At 36.4% G+C, this 19,493-nt stretch overlaps 1 protein-coding gene across 4 annotated transcripts; it reads left to right on the top strand.

Moving 5' to 3' along the window:
- Positions 1-7,185: 7,185 nt before the first annotated feature.
- On the top strand, positions 7,186-14,661 carry LOC123527579 (uncharacterized). 4 transcript variants are annotated; one of them, XM_045307143.2, is made up of 4 exons: positions 7,187-8,005; positions 8,444-8,539; positions 8,929-9,013; positions 9,673-14,661. In XM_045307143.2, the coding sequence occupies exons 1-4, from the start codon at positions 7,609-7,611 to the stop codon at positions 10,199-10,201; spliced, it is 1,107 nt and encodes a 368-aa protein (XP_045163078.2). In that variant the 5' UTR covers positions 7,187-7,608; the 3' UTR covers positions 10,202-14,661. The 4 variants fall into 4 exon arrangements, with proteins under 4 accessions (XP_045163080.2, XP_045163081.2, XP_045163078.2 ...); XM_045307144.2 differs by having other exon boundaries at positions 8,932-9,013; XM_045307145.2 differs by lacking the exon at positions 8,444-8,539 and having other exon boundaries at positions 7,186-8,005.
- The last annotated feature ends 4,832 nt before the right edge of the window (positions 14,662-19,493 follow it).

Consider the following 19,493-nt stretch of genomic DNA (forward strand, 5'->3'; position numbering starts at 1 on the left):
CACTGTGTTTGAATTTTTTAATGTTCCTGCTGTTAAACCTATGGATTTTAATGAGTTGAACCGGAGGTCGGATACACAACCAAATTCAGAGTTTATTTTAATGAGGCTTTCAAAAGACTTTTTTAACAATTGTTTATGTATGTGGCGTCATCCGCAAAAAAATGTTTTAATTCAGTGTTGTTAATTGTGATTCCTGTTATGTTCTCGTTATGCGCAATTTTTCTTGTCAGTACCTTCATACATATAATGAATAAGGTGGAGGATAGTGGACGTCCTTGTATTACATGCTGGATTGAGAAATTTTCTGATAAATAGCTATTGCTTATGATCAAACTGTTTGTTTTGTTGTAAAAAAAAAGAGTTTAATCCAGTGAATAAGCGATTCTCAGAAGTTTAGATAGTGTAAACATTGATACATAAAGTCGTGGTTAAGTTTGTCGAATGCTTTTTTATAATCTTAGAAGAATAGAATTCCGGGCAATTAATGTTTTTCAAGGTACTCCAAAATTTCAAAGAAAATACGTACATTTTCCCTTGTAAAGTGGCCTTTCATAAATCCATTTATATCATTAAAGGTAATATTTTATTCAGAAGATTTGCGGAAGCCGTGTGTTTTGATCTGTCCAATATGGCCTGCCCTAATCAAAAAATGTCAAAAACATCACGTAAGTTTTCAGTTAGAAAGTGATACAAACGTGCAGATTATGGCAATCAAGAAGCGAAAACGAAACTTTTAAATGATCTTATCAAAACTCTTGCAATTGTATCGTCAAAAATATCAGTTAAGAAGAAAGAAGAAACATTTTCACATATCTTGTCATCGGGCTCTGAACTAAAAGTGTAGTATGTTTGTCGAAAAATACCATCTAAAGTCAGTCACATGTATCAAGTGTGTAACGGTTTGGATACAAATAATTTGAAAACAGTTAACAGTTTGTAATTGGAATCTAGTATATGCACCGGTTTGGACAGCAACTTAATTTCATATTCCTGTACGGCAGATCGGTATCAAAGTTGATAAAACCACATTTATCTCCTTCAGTTATTTCTGGTATATCAGAGGTAACCTTTTGCATGGATTGCATAAAGTCTAAAAAAAAAGAATAAACTGTAGTTCATAAAACTAAATATCTGAGGTACAAGGAAGAACTGTGTATAAACGAACACTAAAACTAAAACTGAAAAATTTGATGTAACGCCTATTTTTATACAATGATATATTCAATGGCGTTATACATAATAATAATAATAGCTATTATAACAATATAAATAATGACAATAATAATAATAACAGTCATGACAGCACCCCTCCCCTTGAGGTCATTTTACCCCCATGGCCAATACCAGTGCTTAAAGCACCTGGTACGCCCAGACGAGCTGCATATAGAGGTTTAAAACCCCCCCCCCCCCCCCCCCCCCCCCCGCCCCTGTTAATGGTGCCATGACAAACTATTTAAGAAAGAAATACTACACATTGCCCTACTCATAGAGCCTTACCAACAAGTGCGTTTATTAAACAAACCTTGGAGATATAAATGTTGAAATGTAAAATCTTTTACAAAAATGTAAGAACTATCACCTGCAGCTTTCGCATGATACTAGTAAACAGTTATCAAAAATTTAAAACAATGAAGCGAAATCTCTGAAACACAGTATCTTAAGATTATTTTGAATGTGTCAAGTGATTTACTTTTGCGTAGTTCGAACTGCAGTTCATTCCAAAGTTTTGGACCAATAGTACAGAAACTTTTATTATTGAATGTTTTGCTCTTGTTGTATGGAACAACATAACGACATTCAGAATTTTCAGACGATCTCAAACCTTGTCTACTAGGAATATACCCTGTAAGCAATTCTGTTAAATACAGCGGTATTCTGTCAGTGTGACAGTTATACGTGAAAGAAAGTATCCTGAACTCAATTTTTGCTTTCACCGGCAACCAACTTAAAAAGTGTAAGTGGTACAATGCTTGTTTAGAACTGTCAAATTTCCTCCAGTTGTGGACAAGTTTTGCGCACATGTTTAAATACGTTGCATTTTACACACCTCACGGTTAGCTACACCATACAGTATGGCATTGCAATAATCCAAATATGAAATAACTAGAGACAAAACTAAACTTTCATATAGTTCGACGTTTTATCAAAGTTCTAAATTTCCTGGTAGAGCTTTCCGCAAAATATCTTGCGGAAGGTTTTACAAGTTCACTGTGGAAGTATTTTCGGATGTTCTTAATTCGTAGGTAATTCCATTCTTTGTGAGAATCTTTGTTCATAACAGTTACTGCTATATCAACCACACAGATGAGTCATTTTCCGAAAAGGTTATACCAAAGAGCTATAAAAATTAATCATACTTCTCTGTTTACACCTGCATTAAACTGATGCCTCTTGAGTTTCAGTTGAACAGTCCTTCAGTATTAACCATAGTAAGTCTGTATACGTTTTGTATTGGTACTGTTTAGTTTCTCAACATGACCATTTCGGCTACTCCCGCTTCATAGCCTTAGGTATTGTATAATCACCCCTTGGATATGTTGCCTGCTTTTTAATGTTGTCTTTTGACAGTTCCTGTGATACGCAGGCTCCATAACCTTAGATCCCCTTCCTAAATTCCGGTGTGTTTAGTTCTGCCCATTGTTTTCTCGTTTGGGGCAAACCCATTATTTTATCTGGGGACCAAACGCCGCTCCTCATGGAATTACACGCCTCAACACGTGTATCAGTGAAGGTTCCATGTTCACCGCCGTTTGAATACATCTGCGGATGTCTCTAAAATTGCTCTCTGTACTATTAGCATGTGTAAATGTTGAGTTCTGCTTGGCCCGGGGCTGGAGGGCGTGGACGGTAGCATGCATTTCCGCTACCGTCCATAGACAGGCTCAATCGGACCAAGCCTGCAACATTTTCGTTTTTGTCGTGTTGAGCGACCTGTAAAGTTTCCATTTTTCTCTATTACAGTGAAACACCGCTCGCTCGAGGTCGCAAGGGGATGAGCAAAATGCTCGAGTTATCCATGGTTTCGAGCGACCCAAACATTGACCAACATACGAAGAAAGTTGAAGTTTGTTTTACGAATTGTCATCGAGACCATTTGCAGAGGAAACGGTGATGCGTAATAATAACACACTCGTGACATTTAAAAAAAACGTATTACAAACGTTATTTATGATAGCTCGTAAGAAACAGCTATGACATTTTTTTATTTGAAATACTGTAATCGAATTCACAATTTCTTCTCCAAATTAAGATCTCATTTTATCGTCTCAATTTTATAAAAAGGCTATCTTATTTCCTGTATTTGCATGCAAACAACTGTTGATTAAAATATTAAGATCTCATAATTATCTTCTCGATCCCGCAGAAAAAAGTAATAATTAATAACAATTTTGATCAATAAAATTTTTCTTCCACCTTTCATCAATAATTAAATTCATTATCAGATCAAATATACCGACAAACAAACATTTAAGATAGTCGGGGAATAGACCATGCAATTCTCACGACGTGGGAAAGTTTTAAATTAACCGATACATTCTAACCGCCGAAGGTGTGAAAATTTTTTACACCTCTGCTCGAGTTTGCCATAAGCAACAAAGAGTAAATTTATACACAGGGACCAGGTGTCATGCTCGAGCGATCGAGTTATCGATGCTCGACCCAGCCATGGTAATTTCACATAGAAAATAGAAGGAAATCGGCCGGGACCACATGAATTGCTCGAGCGAGCCCGGGTGCTCGAGTCATCGATGCTCGAGCGAGCGGTGTTTCACTGTATATATTAACATGAGAACTATTTATCATACAGCCTTCAAGCTTCACATCAAGATTGGTATTTTATAGTAAATTGGCTGGTGCTAAATGAAATCAAGGTTTGGGGCTAGTATAACTGTTAAAGAAGGGGATAGCTCGTAACTAACATGTGATAAAAAAGAGCCACCGGCGCGCTTAGGAGTTTGGACTACGAAGCCGAGATCAATCCACTTCCATTTGTGGAAAAAATGGCGACTGCCTAGCCTTGTAGTATTTAATAATAAATTATGAATATTTAAAAGCAGAATGTATATCAAAAACTTTTGTGTTTTCACTACCAGTCATTGAACGGGAATAGCGTTAAAATGAGAAGGTTTTGTTTGGGAAATCGTAGTACCGAGGCCAGTACTTTCAAAAAGGTTTCGATAGGTTTCGAATCATTTGCATGATATTAACACAATATATTGAATAAAAAAAACTTACGCCCTGATATAAATTTGTTTTCCTATCTACTTTCACTTTCGAGCTCAAAACGATGTAGCGCGATCACGTGATTGGGCACAGATATACATAGTTAAATGCATAGCATATATTGTTCTAATTAATTGACCTGTCAAAACATGTTTCTGGCTTTCGTGTTAATCATATGTATGCCTGAGCAGAATATTATGGAAAGCCATACAGATAAAGACGACACATAGAAAGTTGAAACCACAACATAAACAGTTGAAACACAGAAGACAGCTATGGCTTTCCATAGAGTGCCCTCTTTTTTAAACAAATGGAGGAAGACCTTATATCTGAAGAAGCTTTTGTGTGTACGAGCCCTCCGTAAGGATTTTAATTTACCCAACATACAAAACTTTTTCACCTATATAAGAATACAGCTCGGCAACAAACAGGACTTTGAATGAGGTTAATTAAGGAATTAAATAAGATATTTAGAATATAATCACTGCAAACAATAGGTATTTATAACTTAATGAAAATATTTAAAAAATCAAGTTTCTAATACCATTACTTTTTGAAATATGACAAAGAAAGTTTTACTAGTTTCCGTGATTACCAGCTTCAGTAGCCGTTTCCATGGTTATGGCACACTGCTAAATTTCTACGACCGATTTTAAGTCAGTTCTTTCTTTACTTAATTGTTTTATCATAGTAAAACTGTTTTGTATGATGGGTAAATTAAGAGTGGCATATATTTGGAAAGATTCCTCGTATATTATACTGATGCCACAGGCCAAGTGTAATTAACATCCATCAAACTCTTCTTAAGAAGAAGCCGTTTAAAAGTTTATCATTCAGCTGTAGCAGCCCCTAGGAACCATTTAAACGAACTTGAGAGAGGATCTTATAGAATGCTATAAATCAAATATGGTTTGATTCTGATAGTAGATGTCTTTGTAAATTGTGGACGACACACGGTCCACTTATATGCTAAAACCTCACTCTGAAACTTGAGTTCATGTTAGTGAATAAGAAATGGTATTGCTCTAACTGAAAAAGGACAAACGTATTGTGAACGGGGTTTCTGCTTTTCAAATAATCTTTGCCCTTGTTTTCCGTGGTTTAAGTCAGATTTGTATCATAGCTCGGTGTTTTTTCTTAACAAATTTGGTGCAAGTAAATTGTATACACTGAGTACAGGATGCGGTAACTAAAAGTGTGCAGGTATTTAATACCCGCACGCTAGTTACCGCACTGTTGGATAGGAAAATATGCCAGCATGTCTGAAACAGTAGACAGCGAAGTGTATTTTATTGATTTTCTGCTCTCGCATTGGTTTATTATCCCCCGCCGATGAAATCGGGAGGGGGGTATTGAAATGGCGTTGTCCGTCCGTCAGTCCGTCAGTCTGTCAGTCCGTCCGTCCGTCCGTCCGTCCGCAGCCATTTCTCAGTAACTACTTGGTAGAATTTCATGAAACTTGAAATAAACATGAACCAACATACTGCGATGATGCCCGTCAAGTTTTTTTTTTTGATTGGTCAATTTCCCTCAGAGTTATTGCCCTTGATTTAATAAAAAATGTCCATCTGCAGCCATTTCTCAGTAACTAACAGGTAGAATTTCATCAAATCTGAAATAGACATGAACCAAGATACTGCGCTGATGCCCGTCAAGTTTTTTTTTTGATAGGTCAATTTCCCTCAGAGTTATTGCCCTTGATTTAATGAAAAATGTCCGTCTGCAGCCATTTCTCAGTAACTAGCAGGTAGAATTTCATCAAACTTGAAATAGACATGAACCAAGATACTGCGACGATGCCCTTCAAGTTTTTTTTTCGATTGGTCAATTTCCCATATAGTTATTGCCCTTTAATTGTTTAAAAATCCACAGATCTGTACATAACAAACCAACCAATTGGAAGAATTTCATTAACCTTCTTTCATTCTTTTCCATGAACATTTATTATAAACATGTGATGTTGTGTACCTACACCTGGTCACCACCTTACCTTGGTCACCCCCGTCCCCCTCACCCCCCCCCCCCCCCCCCCCCCCCAATTTTTTTTTTTTTTTTTTTTTTTCATTTGTCGTTTTCTATCAATATTTATAATCAACATGTAAACTGTTGTATCCTCACCCCACCCCCCACCCAAACAAACCATTCATTTTCTTTTAATTTGATTTTGACTAATGAAATTATTTGCTTCTTGGTAACATTCTTAACTTTTTGCTGGATATATTTTTTTGCCGTTCCTCAACTCTGACCCTTTCGGCGGGGGATTCCAATTCATCGAATTTGCTTGTTTTACCTGGGCTTTACAGATTTGTAAAGCAAGGATTTTAAGTACTCGCTGAACTGCTGTATATGGCAACGTGGAACGCCTACAACTACCATATATGGATGGTTATGATACAAAACAGAAAGAACATTAAAACTCTCGTGTAAACGATTTATACTCGGGGGCTACGCCCCCCTCGTACAAATCGTTTACCCTCGAGTTTCAATGCTCTTTCTATTACATATCAACTAATTACCTCGTTCGTTCACGTGAGCAAACGACTTCTCGTTTTAATCAATAGACATATTAAATCATGATCTGTCCTATATATAGCAGCATGTTCGTTAAGGAAGATAAAGTATACCGGCGGCTGACGGAAAAGGCCGACAAGCTGCGACTATTTGGCCTTTATGTTACGCAGTAGTATATTCTACTGGAGTTGCGGAAATGTCCGGTGTTTTACGATCAACTTTTGAATTAACTCTCATAGAGAACTTACCCTTACGTTCCTCATATGCCTTATACATGCCTTATCGACAAAGTGCAGAAGTGCGCAATGTATATAAGGCGCACTGTACTTGACTTCAGTCATATAAAATTCTATCTTTACTCCTGCATGCAATATTTAACAGTTTCTGTCATCTTGTCAATGGTGGTACTTGAAACACTTGAAATTTGTATGAAAACAACTCTAGCATAAGATAAATAGACATCCTTCCGCACATTGCGGATGTAGATCTATTCATCACTGATTCAGTGAAGAATTATATTTTTTATGCGTAGAAAAGTGATTTTGTTTTTCTCGTTACTTTAATTATAAAAAAGATATTTTTTAAAATAACTATTCGACATTTATTTAATATTTAAGCAAAAGTATAGACGGCCAATTAGCTTGGATTGTCTGTGCTATGGTGACATGTGAGGAGTACAGTCATGTTTAATTTGGATTTAAATGTACATGTAAGATTAACGAGGAATTAATAACACGTTGTAATGGAGCAAAAAGTGTTGTTTTTTTCTATTTCCTCAGTTTGTGAAACGTATAAAGTGAAGAGAAAATAAGCAAAACATGTATGCAATATAAAACAGTTAGAAGCAACTAAGTAACATCAAACAGATACAAAATGTCGACTGTATATAACTCAGCATCGATAGAAAGTACAGACACGACTGAAGTGACAACTCTAGAAACTGGTAACGTAAATTATACATCACAAGAAACTTCAACCTTTACGGACACTACAGTGACTACAGTGACTGGATTCATTACAGAAGTAACGGACACCAAGACAGAACCAGTTATAGTAACAGATGTAACCATAAAAGGAACAACCACTACAAATCACACAACAGGTGTTTCGTCTACCAGCACCAGTCATGATATTGTTACGGATGTTACATTTTACAGAAGTTCGCAACAGAATACTGATAGCACATCTACAATTTTAAGAACTACAACCATCAACATGGAAACAACGACAGCAAGTGATTTTTCAGATAATTCAAGTCAAGTTTTATTCGGTAAGTGTGCACAGTGCATATTTAGAATAAGATATTGCTTTAGCCAAAATAGGCATCCCAACATGTAAAGTCTTTTTAAAGAAAGTATATAAAGTGATACAAATTTGAAAACAGTCCTTATGCCTTAAAGCAGCTTTTTTGTTGGGTTTAACAGCACACCGACACAATTATAAGTCTCGGGTAGAACCAAGACCTTCCGTAAGCTAGCTAGATGGCTGCCTCATATGCAGTGATTGCAGTCAGCGACCTTAAACACTCGACCACGGGGGACCCCAATATTTGAAACTTAAACAAGGGCATATAGTACATGCACTTCACGCAGTTTTTCCAGATGGGATGTTATTTATACAGAAAAAAAAGTTTTTTAATGTGTTTACATTTCTAAAGTGAAATACAGTATATCTTTACTGCCAACAGCTTTGGATCTTTATTTTTTAGCCAACACGACTTCCAACTCGTCTGTCATTACCGGTACCAGTGTTGACTCTGGCGTAGAAATACATAGATTGTGTGATAACTGTACAACAACAGTTGGTATTTATCTTTCAGTAATTGAAGTTGTTATTAATCAAATATAAAGACGATACAACTCAAAAATGCATTTGACCGCAAAACAATATGTAGTACTTATAATACAGTTATAAGTTAGTACGATGGGATCGTCCGTGTAATATATTTGAAAAAATACCCAACAGAATGGCAGTTTAGTGTCAAATATCGTCAATTGTTTACGCACGTCTGTCTGTATACCTCTGGAACTCTCTGACAAGTTCTATCTTTCTACTCAAAATCATATGACGGCCCCTGATTATGTAAAGTATGCTATTTGTTGGGTGGTGTGTTGCTACAAAGGAATTTTTTTTTATTTAAAAAAAAATGTTAATAATACTTGAAAAAATAGATCCATCTTTTGTCTGTTTCAGTAGTTGTATCCTGTGTGTCAGCTGGCGTAGTATTATTGGTTCTGTTGATGTCAGCGTTATGTTTCTTCCGTCTACGTCATAAATGGTAACGTATCATGTCATGTTTCAAAAACATATCTGAGCGGCGCCTTGGGAAAACCAACATAGTGCGTTTGTGACCAGCATGGATCCAGACCAGAGGATCCATGCTGTTCGCTTTCAAAGCCTATTGCAGTTAGAGAAACCGTTAGCGAACAGCATGGATCCTGACCAGACTGCGCGGATGCGCAGGCTGGTCTGGATCCATGCTGGTCGTAAACGCACTATGCTGGTTTTCTCACGGGTTTAAAGGGACAAATATGAACATCAAACTTTTCTGAAACAGATAGCAATGTACATTTTTTCATACATATTAAAAAAAACTGTTACACTACGGCTGTTGCCAGAAGACACATTTATACAAAAGAGTTACAGCTTAACAAAGCTAATTCCTCAGATTTAAAAGCGTCATTTTTGGACTTAAATTTAATAATTGTGAATAGTAATTTAGAAACAAAAGTATATCATAAAAGAGACGATTTCAATTTTGAAACTGTCAACTTTCCCCATCTTGACGAAGATGTCCGTCGAGCGACATCATACGGTGTCTATATTTCCCAACTTATTCATTTTGCAAGAGATTGCTCAATGTTAGGATTTTAATGATAGAAATCTTCATATCACCAGGAAGCACAAAGTAAGAAGTATCTTAAAATTCTGTTTCAGGAGAGCAAAGATACAACTAGAACGCAAGAAGACAGATATTTGGTCAATGGCAACTTACAATAACACAATAATCAATGAAAATTTCGCCGATTTTCAGTTGGCACCGCCAACTAACACAGAAATGAGGAAGTCCTCAGGTTTCTCGGAGAATTCTATCCAGTTTTACGACCCTTTCACGAGTGACGCACCACAAACGCAGTTTTCATCTAATCAGGTCGTCATGCGTAGCAACACACTTCCGCCGGAAGAACAATTTGCCAATTCCACGTTAAGAAGGAATACTGTCAGTGCTCCTGATGAGCTGGAATTGTCACCTCAAGCGTTCAAAGGACCGGATTCGCTCGGTTTTAGTGATAACAGATATACTTTAAGAGGTCGCTCGTCCACATTTACCGTGGGCAGAAAACAAAATGTAGACCGACACGTTCTGCTGAGTCATGAAGAACTGGTTGAAGACCAGTCAGCTGCTGAAAACATTGGTGCAGTATACAAGACGCCAACAAGTAGCTATAATATGACAGAACTCTAACCCTTACCTAGCTAAATTTCTATAATGAACTTGTCCATCTTCCAGTTTGGACAGTACCATTAACTGTTAAAAGGGTAGCTTAGCAAAACGATACTGGCTGCAGGGGTCACACTGGGAATTTTTTTCTCTGAGCCACTGCTTTTTCCAAAGATGAAATTATGAGGCCAACAACGGGGAAGCGCATAGCATTGACGTTCTTGTAGGACTACATTTTATGTACCAAAGTACTCATACCACTCAAGAAATTAATTTAGTTATAACATATTTCTTAGTAACCCTTTAAAAAGCTATTTAGAAATCAATTTTTGTTAACATCTAAAATTATCATTATTATAAATATCTGCCATTTAAAGGGAATTCCGATAGTTTTTTATGCGCATCTTTCTGCGCAGCCGACACTTTCTATGGAAAACTGAACTGAAGTCAACATTTGTTGAAACATGTTACAGACAGTCTTAAATATGAGGAATCTTGAATGAAATAACATTTTTGATAAGTTTTATCAGTAATCAAATGTTGATACTGGTTTATGTTGTATTGACAAGTATCATGCATGACAGGTATCTTGCTATTTTTGTGGTTGTGTTTTCAAATCGCATCAGTGTTGTTCATATAATGTAAGATTATTGACTTAGTACTAATAAGACAATATCACCTTTCAGATTATTTAGAATTCAATTATAGAAAGAATTAAGAATTTTTAAAACTTTTTTTTAACTTCTAGCAGACATACATGTAATCAATTTGGCCAGATACGCGCCATTTTCCGTCCGAACAGGTGTTGTATTCTAGCGGTCTTAACATAAAATTTAGCCCGGTGACCCATACATTTTTAGCCATTTTTATGCTCACAATACAATTATCTATACACAACAAAAATAGGAAAAAATTCTATGAAAGAATTTTTTCAAAATTTAAAAAAAATATTCTTCACTATGCGTATTTTTCACTGAAAAAAGTTCACAAAAGTAAATATGAAACAATATTTTTTTCATTTGTACCCATTAATGTAAGGATAGAGTATTACAAATATGACTATGATATCAAATAAGTATATGATAAAATCTGTAAAAAGAAAAAACTTTATTGTGCTGTCTTGATATATATTTTGGTTGGTATTTATAAAAAAGCAGAAAATTATGAAAATGTAGAAAAATCGCTAGCAGTTTCAGCAACAGTGGGTGTGTTCAAAACAATTTTTCACAAAAACAAGCCTGGTGACCTATTGTTTTTATTTGTTCATTGTTTTCAGCACAAATTTTCCTATCATATATGTGAATTTAAAAAAATTCTATGAAAGAAAAAAAACTATAGGAATTCTCTTTAATAAAAAAAATTCTGAACATGATATTTAAAATAAAGATGTCAAAAAAGAAGAAATTTTGTTTAAGCAGTGTCTTATTTTGCATATTGCCTATAAGTGGGTGGGGTTCGATGCCTTCTCATGTTTTATTCTCGAAAAATACTTTAAAATATGAGCTCCTTTTGCAACAGTTTTTATATTTTTCTTAAATGTAGACTCTTTATTGGCTTTTTATTTAAGACTGCACTAAAAAATCTCGTCAGAAATGACAGAAATTTCCAAAAATTAAGGTCGCGAAAATGGGTGACAAATACGGAAAACGTAAATTAGAATTAAATTTTTGATAAAATACCTATGTTTTATTGCCTTTCTATCATCATATCTGTTCAATACTTACAATTTCTGCTTATCTAAAGCATTTTTATTTGTTTTTGCCCAAACTTACCCTCGGCAACTAACATGATAAGAAAATTTACTACAGATTGTCTAACGGCCGATTGTTCATAAAAAGGTATCAAGTGCACAAAATGATGGTTATAATCTAATTATCGCCAATTAACTGCCTGGTCAAATAAAAGTTATGTAAATTGGCTTCCTCCCTTTCAATAACAGATGTTGTTTGTCTACACAGATTATCGATTTTTCACACCTTTTGGTTCCTAAAACTGGCAATAATCGTAGTTTTGTAGACAGACGTAGCTTCGGGCCATTTTCGCCACTTAGAAAATTTTGGAGCCACATTTAATTTTTTGTCGCAAATGGCTCAAGTGGCGATCGACAGCGTGACCCCTGCTGGCTGAATAGCGAACAGTGCAGATCATGATCAGAAGGCACGGATGTGCAGGCTGACCATGACCTACACTGGTCACAAAGGCAGAATCAATCGTGTCCAGTATGGTAAGGGTTAGGCGGTTTTGTAAAGGAGTTTTGGGCGAGAGTGGTGATTTTCTAAATCAGTAGAAATTAATACAACATATACTCGACAACTTTTCTAACTCAACACCTGTGTTTCTGTTTTTATCTGTACCAAATTTTGTCGGATTTGAACGAAATTTGGACAAAATGTTAAATGATTACTAACATAACGCATTTAGCCGAACCAAATACAGTAAGGTAACCCTTAAACAAAAGTAGCATAATTAGTAAATCCCATGAAAATCATCATCAACCTACGAAATGGTACATACGTCAATATCTTTAATATAAACTATAAATTTCGTATCAGTTTCGTGACGTCACTGACAGGTAACATTTACATTTACGGATGGTATGGCGTCAAAGTAAATCACGTAGGTAACAACTTTTTCAAATTTAAACAGCAAAACTAGAGAATGGAGACCAACCTTGGCATTGGTCAACTGAAATACAATGCTAAGAATTAGCCAAGTAAATGCTGTAGATGTGAGACTGTTTTTCGGCGACGCTGTCTAAATTCGTTTTCGTTACCTATGCCACGTGACTTCAGTTTGCAAATCAAACTACTTGATAACGCATTATAGATAAATTATCAAAATGGAAGATTTATGCAACACTCTGCCTGATTGGACGAGAGTGTCAATTTCTTTCACTCTGTTGATTGTGCTACGCTGAGTGAACTGTAGATAAAGCGTTTATCCTAAACGACGCTGTTCACAGTTTTAAAGCTAACTTTGGCTCAGTATATTTAGCAAGAATATTGATATATCTCAAAATGATAAATGACTTTAATAAATATGATAAAAACCTGTTCAAATACCAACATATATCAAATTAAAGAAAGAGCTGAATACGGTCTGCGTATCACATGAATAAGGGTGTGATAAGAGTCTTTTATGTAGAGAAGTGCTTTTTAAAAGATTTTCCTTGTTACAATTGTCGTCTGTATATGAAAAGGTTTCTTGCTTTTGTGACTTATTCAGATTGCATATTAAAATGAGTACTTGTTTGCTATGATATATTTGTTATAAATTTTTTAACTGATTTATTATATATGAATATTTTTCTTTAGTATGGTATGCAAATATTGAACTCAGTTGAAATCTGTTTTATTATATATATGCTATATAATGACTGTATCTCATTACACTGAAATGAAGGTACGCTGCATTCAGTTTATCTATGTGATATGACTACGGTCAAACTTTGCTTATGAAACAGAAATATTGAAATAATCACAATTGTATGTTTTGCTTGACCTTCACTTTTTTATAGGTGTGACGTCATTGTCCAAAGATTCATGAATAGCGAATATGCTATTTGTTAAAGTAGGATCAGTTGGCCTATTTTAGAAATAAATAAAAATAATAAATAAAAAATCCTTTAATTGATTTTTTCTCATGTATTCTAATCAAACTTGATTTGTAGCATCTTTATTAGGCCCGCAGCCAACTTTGTTCAGCTGGGACATATGACCCCTTTTAGGGGCTGCTAGAGCTAAAACTAGAAATATACCTGCCTTTATACAGCGTCTCATGAACAGTTTGGTGGATCTTTGTCATAAGTGGTCTGGAGCATCATTATAAGGTCCTCTTCCAAATTTATTTATATAGGAACTTGGACCACTATAGCTAAAAGTAGATACATGTATGCCTTTCTTCGCATTAACCATTAAAATGTAATGGGTTTTTATCAAACTCGATGTGTAACAATATCGTAAGGTCTCCTGCTATTTAGTTACAAATGGGGATAGGGACCAATTTAGCTAAAAATATAAACACGTTTAATGACCTCTTCTCATGAACCGCTTCATGAATCTTCATCAAACTACTGCTGTTATTATTCGTCTAAGGATAAACGAAACAAAATTGCAACCCTACGAAACCTTTGCGAAAAATTAAAAGAGAAATATTTAAATTGTTAAAGTGCGGTGTTTTGTTTTGCAATTTGAAAAATGGTAGATGAAAGATGAATGTTAGATGAAAGATGAATGTTATATGAAAAATTCATAAACTTCTTTCCTTATTACAATTCGCCGACCATCATTTTTAAAGATATTTCTTGTTCAATTTGACTTTGCACCCAGATCATCAGTCCTCGAAGCCAGAAAAAGGCAGACACAGTCTGATGAAATAACAGCAAGAACTTAAAAATAAAAGAATAGACAATTCTAATTCATTTTGTATTTCATGTATTATACACCTTGTTCTACATTTAATGCATTAAAACACAATATCGAACACATAGTATGTTAGATTCATTTGCAATAGAACATTAAGGTGTTCCAACATAACTGTAACCTTTGAGATAATCATAAAATTTCTGCCAATAATAACTTTGTATTCTCAAACAATTAAACACAGATAAATAATAAGTTGGCATCCCAAATGAATCATTTGATGCCAAGGATTTGAACTAGAGAACACCAGGTGCACAACTTCACATGCTATATAACACTCCTTTAATGTTTTATTAGTAAGGTACATTTTGGACTGAAACTTTATTTCAGCCGTGCCATGAGAAAACCAACATAGTGGCTTTGCGACCAGCATGGATCCAGACCCAGCCTGCGCATCCGCGCAGTCTGGTCAGGATCCATGCTGTTCGCTAACAGTTTCTCCAATTCCAATAGGCTTTAAAAGCGAACAGCATGGAGCCTGACCAGACTGCGCGGATGCGCAGGCTGGTCTGGATCCATGCTGGTCGCAAAGCCACTATGTTGGTTTTCTCATGGCACGGCTCATTTCTTTTAGTAAGTCAAGGGCAAGTTAACTAGAGTTGTCATAGGAGTGATTAATTATACCCCCACAATATGGCCTTGTCACAGAACTAAGCCAATGTCAAAGCCAAACTTGCATGACCCTTGACCTACTGACCAAAAAATCAATAGAGGTCATCTGCTAGTCATGATCAACCTCCCTATGAAGTTTCAAGATCTTCCACCCAAGCGTTCTCAAGTTATTGTCCGTAAAAGGTTTAAATGACCTTTGACCTTTGGAACTCAAAATCAATATGGGTCATCTATTGACATGACCAACCTCCAGATTAAGTTTCCTGATCCTAGCCCCAAGCATTCTCAAGTTATTGTCCGAAAACTGTTTAAATGTTAGTTTATACATAATTTATTTTAGGTCGATTGTGAAGGAAGTTCTACAACTTTCACCCTCGACACCTCATTCCTGATGGAATCCATCGCCACGAGGGTATGAGAGAAGAGGCCAGTTTCTGCCCTTTTAATGCTGAGCGCCAAGCAAGGGAGCCACTGGTACCATTTTTTATGTCTTTGGTATGACGCGGCCGGGCATCGAGCCCACCACCTCCCGCACTCGAAGCGGACGCTCTACCACTAGGCTAGTGAGGCAGTTAAAATGTTTAAATGTTCCGGGTCACTGTAACCTTGACCTGTGACCTATTGACCTCAAAATCATTAGCGGTAATCAGCTAGTCTTAACCAACCTCCCTATCAATTTTCATGATCCTAGGCCCAAGCATTCTCAAGTTATCATCTGGAAACCGTCTAACTGTTCCAAGTCACTGTGACCTTGACCGTTGACTTACTGACCTCAAAGTAAAACTTGACCTGTATTTCATGATGTTACACCTGTGTACCAAACTTTATGATCCTAGGCCCAAGCGTTCTCAAGTTATCATCCGGAAACCATTTAACTGTTTCGAGCCACTGTGACCTTTGACCTACAGACCTCTAAGTCGAGCTTAACCTGCATTTCATGATGTTACACCTGTGTACCAAAATTTATGATCCTAGGCCCAAGCGTTCTCAAGTAATCATCTGGAAACCATTTAACTGTTCCGAGTCCCTGTGACCTTGACCTTTGACCTATAGACCTCAAAGTTGAACTTGACCTGCATTTCATGATGTTACAACTGTGTACCACAATTTATGATCCTAGGCCCAAGCATTCTCAAGTTATCATCCGAACCCGTTTAGGGTCACTGTGACCTTGACATTTGACCTACTGACCCCAAATTCGAACTTTCGAACCTGTATTTTCTGATATTACACCTGTGTACCAAAAATTCATGAGTTTAATATAATCCGGAAACCATGCAAAACCAATGGACCGACCGACTGACCAACCGGCCACCAAGCTTACTCCTATATACCCCCCAAACTTCATTTTGTGGGGGTATAATAACTCTGGTCTTGCAGAGTGAAACACGAAACAACTTAGGTGCACAAATTCACATTCTTAATTATAATTATATTCCTAAATGGTTTCATGACTCTAGGTGAAACATTTTTAAAGCATTATGAAACACAATCTTTGATGAACTTCTATGTGTATTTTTCACTAAGTCAAGGACGCTAACTCTGGTCTGGCTGGGTGAAATCCCAAACCAACTACCAGCTGCACAACTTCACACACTATAATTGAGCCGTGCCATGAGAAAACCAACATAATGGCTTTGTGACCAGCATGGATCCAGACCAGCCTGTGCATCCGTGCAGTCTAGTCAGGATCCATGCTGTCCGCTAACGGTTTCTCTAACTGCAATAGACTATGAAAGCGAACAGCATGGAACCTGACCGCGCAGTCTGGTCTGGATCCATGCTGGTCGCAAAGCCAATATGTTGGTTTTCTCATGGCACGGCTCATATAACAATCCTGTGAAACTTTTTGACTCTAAGTCAAATACTTTTTGAGATATAACTGCAACTAAAACTGTCATTTATGCATATTTTTTACTTACTCACGGGCCGTAACTCTCTTCTGATGGACAGAAATCCTAAACAAAACCCCAGGTGCACAACTTCACAGGCTGAATAATATTTTTATTTTGTTTTTTGACCCTAGGTCAAATAAGTTTTAAGATGTGTGACACAAACTTTCATCTCCTTTTATGCACATTTTTTACTAATTCAAGGACTGTAACTCTGGTCTGGCTGTGTGAAATCCCAATTAAAACACCAGGTGAACAACTTCACATGCTGAATGAAAATCATGTAAGGTTTGATGACTCTGGTTCAAATACTTTTGCATGACACAAATTGCGATGGATAGGTAGACACAAGGGGTCATAACTCTGTTACTGATGTGTGAGATCCCAATTTAAACATCAGGTGCAAAACTTCCTGTGAGGATAACAATATATAATACAGGTTGATTTAGTGAAAAATACACATAAAAGTGCATCAAATAATATATAATACATGCCAAGTTTAAAGTAGCTATTTAAATTTTGCTTTGGACATAGAATATGAAGGACGCAATTGACCTCTAGCTCCATTTGTGACCTTGACCTTTGTCCTGCCCACCGGATCAATGCTCTTTGTATATCTTCTACCCCCACCTACAATTTGTTATCCATTTGGGTTTTACAGCGCACCAACACAGTATAGGTTATATGGCGCCAAACAGGACTACAAATTTTGGTTTCACATCTCATTTACATGTACATCGAAATAAAAACATGTATGGAATCAAAATTTGCATACCTGCTGGAATCACAGAGTTACAGCAAAACCAAGTGTTAAGACCCTATTAGTCTCCTCTTACGATCATGCAATGGTAAGGCAGTGGTTCCAATTCTTTTCATACATAGATTGTCCCAGAACCACATGGGATCCCCACCTAAAAATATATCTAGTTTAAAGTCATTATATAGAATGATTATTGAGTTATAATCTGAACAAGAAATATGATGGCCAAGTGCATGTGCCCTCATATGATATGCCTGTTGGAAAATAAAACAAAATGCCCTTCAATTGCACTAGGTAGCAAATAACACAAACTATAACATCAGTGGTATTACAGAAAATTTGCAAACAAGAGGGCCATGAAGGCCCTGTATCGCTCACCTGACCTATTGGCCTAAAGATCATCAAGATAAACATTCTGACCAAGTTTCATAAAGATATGGTCATAAATGTGGCCTCTACAGTGTTAACTAGCTTTTCCTTTGATTTGACCTGGTGACCTAGTGTTTTATCCTAATGACCTAGATTCAAACCGGACCTGGAGATCATCAAGATTAACATTGTGACCAAGATTCATGAAGATACATCATAAATGTGGCCTCTACAGAGTTAAAATGTTTTCCTTTTATTTGACCTGGTGACCTAGTTTTTCACCCCAGATAACCCAATACTGAACTTGTCCAGGATTTTACTGAGGATAACATTCTGACCAAGTTTCATTAAGATTGGGCCCAAATTGTGACCTCTAGAGTGTTAACAAGCTTTTCCTTTGATTTGACCTGGTGACCTAATTTTTGACCCCAGATGACCCAATATCAAACACATCCAAGATTTTATTGAGAGTAATATTCTGACCAAGTTTCATTAAGATTGGTCCAAAATTGTGACCTCTAGAGTGTTAACAAGCTTTTCCTTTGATTTGACCTGATGACCTAGTTTTTGATCCCAGATGACCAAATATCAAAAACATCTAAGATTTTATTGAGGGTAACATTCTGACCAAGTTTCATTAAGATTGGGCCAAAATTGTGACCTCTAGTGTGTTAAGAAGCTTTTCCTCTTATTTGACTTAGTGACCTAGTTTTTGAACCCAGATGACCCAATATCGGACTCGTCCAAGATTTTACTGAGGGTAACATTTTGACCAAGTTAAATTAAGATTGGGCCAAAATTGTGACCTCTAGAGTGTAAACAAGCTTTTCCTATGATTTGACCTGGTGACCTAGTTTTTGACTCCAGATGACCCAATATCGAACTCGTCCAAGATTTTATTGAGGGTAACATTCTGACCAAGTTTCATTAAGATTAGATCAAACTGTGAGCTCTAGAGTGTTAACAGTCAAATTGTTGACGACGGATGGACGGACGATGGACACCAGGCGATCATACTTCGTGCTCAGGTGAGCTAAAAAACCTGACAGAATTGTACTACAGTAGTATATGTAGTACTGAAGCAAATGTAGCAGAACTTTACATCATATTAACAGCATAGAAACTAACAATATTGCAGCATATTTAACAGATCCTAAACTGTATTGCAGTAAATCAAGAACTAACAGTATCATGGCAAGTATAGCAAATCTTGAAACAGTATTGCAGCATATATAAGCAGATCCTATTGTAACAGTATTGCT

Source organism: Mercenaria mercenaria, chromosome 14, assembly GCF_021730395.1.
Source record: "Mercenaria mercenaria strain notata chromosome 14, MADL_Memer_1, whole genome shotgun sequence".
NCBI classification, from domain to species: domain Eukaryota; kingdom Metazoa; phylum Mollusca; class Bivalvia; order Venerida; family Veneridae; genus Mercenaria; species Mercenaria mercenaria.

Coding starts and splice junctions, on each gene's coding strand:
- LOC123527579 (XM_045307143.2), top strand. CDS start 7,609: ATGTCGACTGTATATAACTCAGCATCGATAGAAAGTACAGACACGACT. Junction 8,540..8,928: donor TAACTGTACAACAACAGTTG/GTATTTATCTTT, acceptor TGTCTGTTTCAG/TAGTTGTATCCTGTGTGTCA. Junction 9,014..9,672: donor TTCCGTCTACGTCATAAATG/GTAACGTATCAT, acceptor ATTCTGTTTCAG/GAGAGCAAAGATACAACTAG.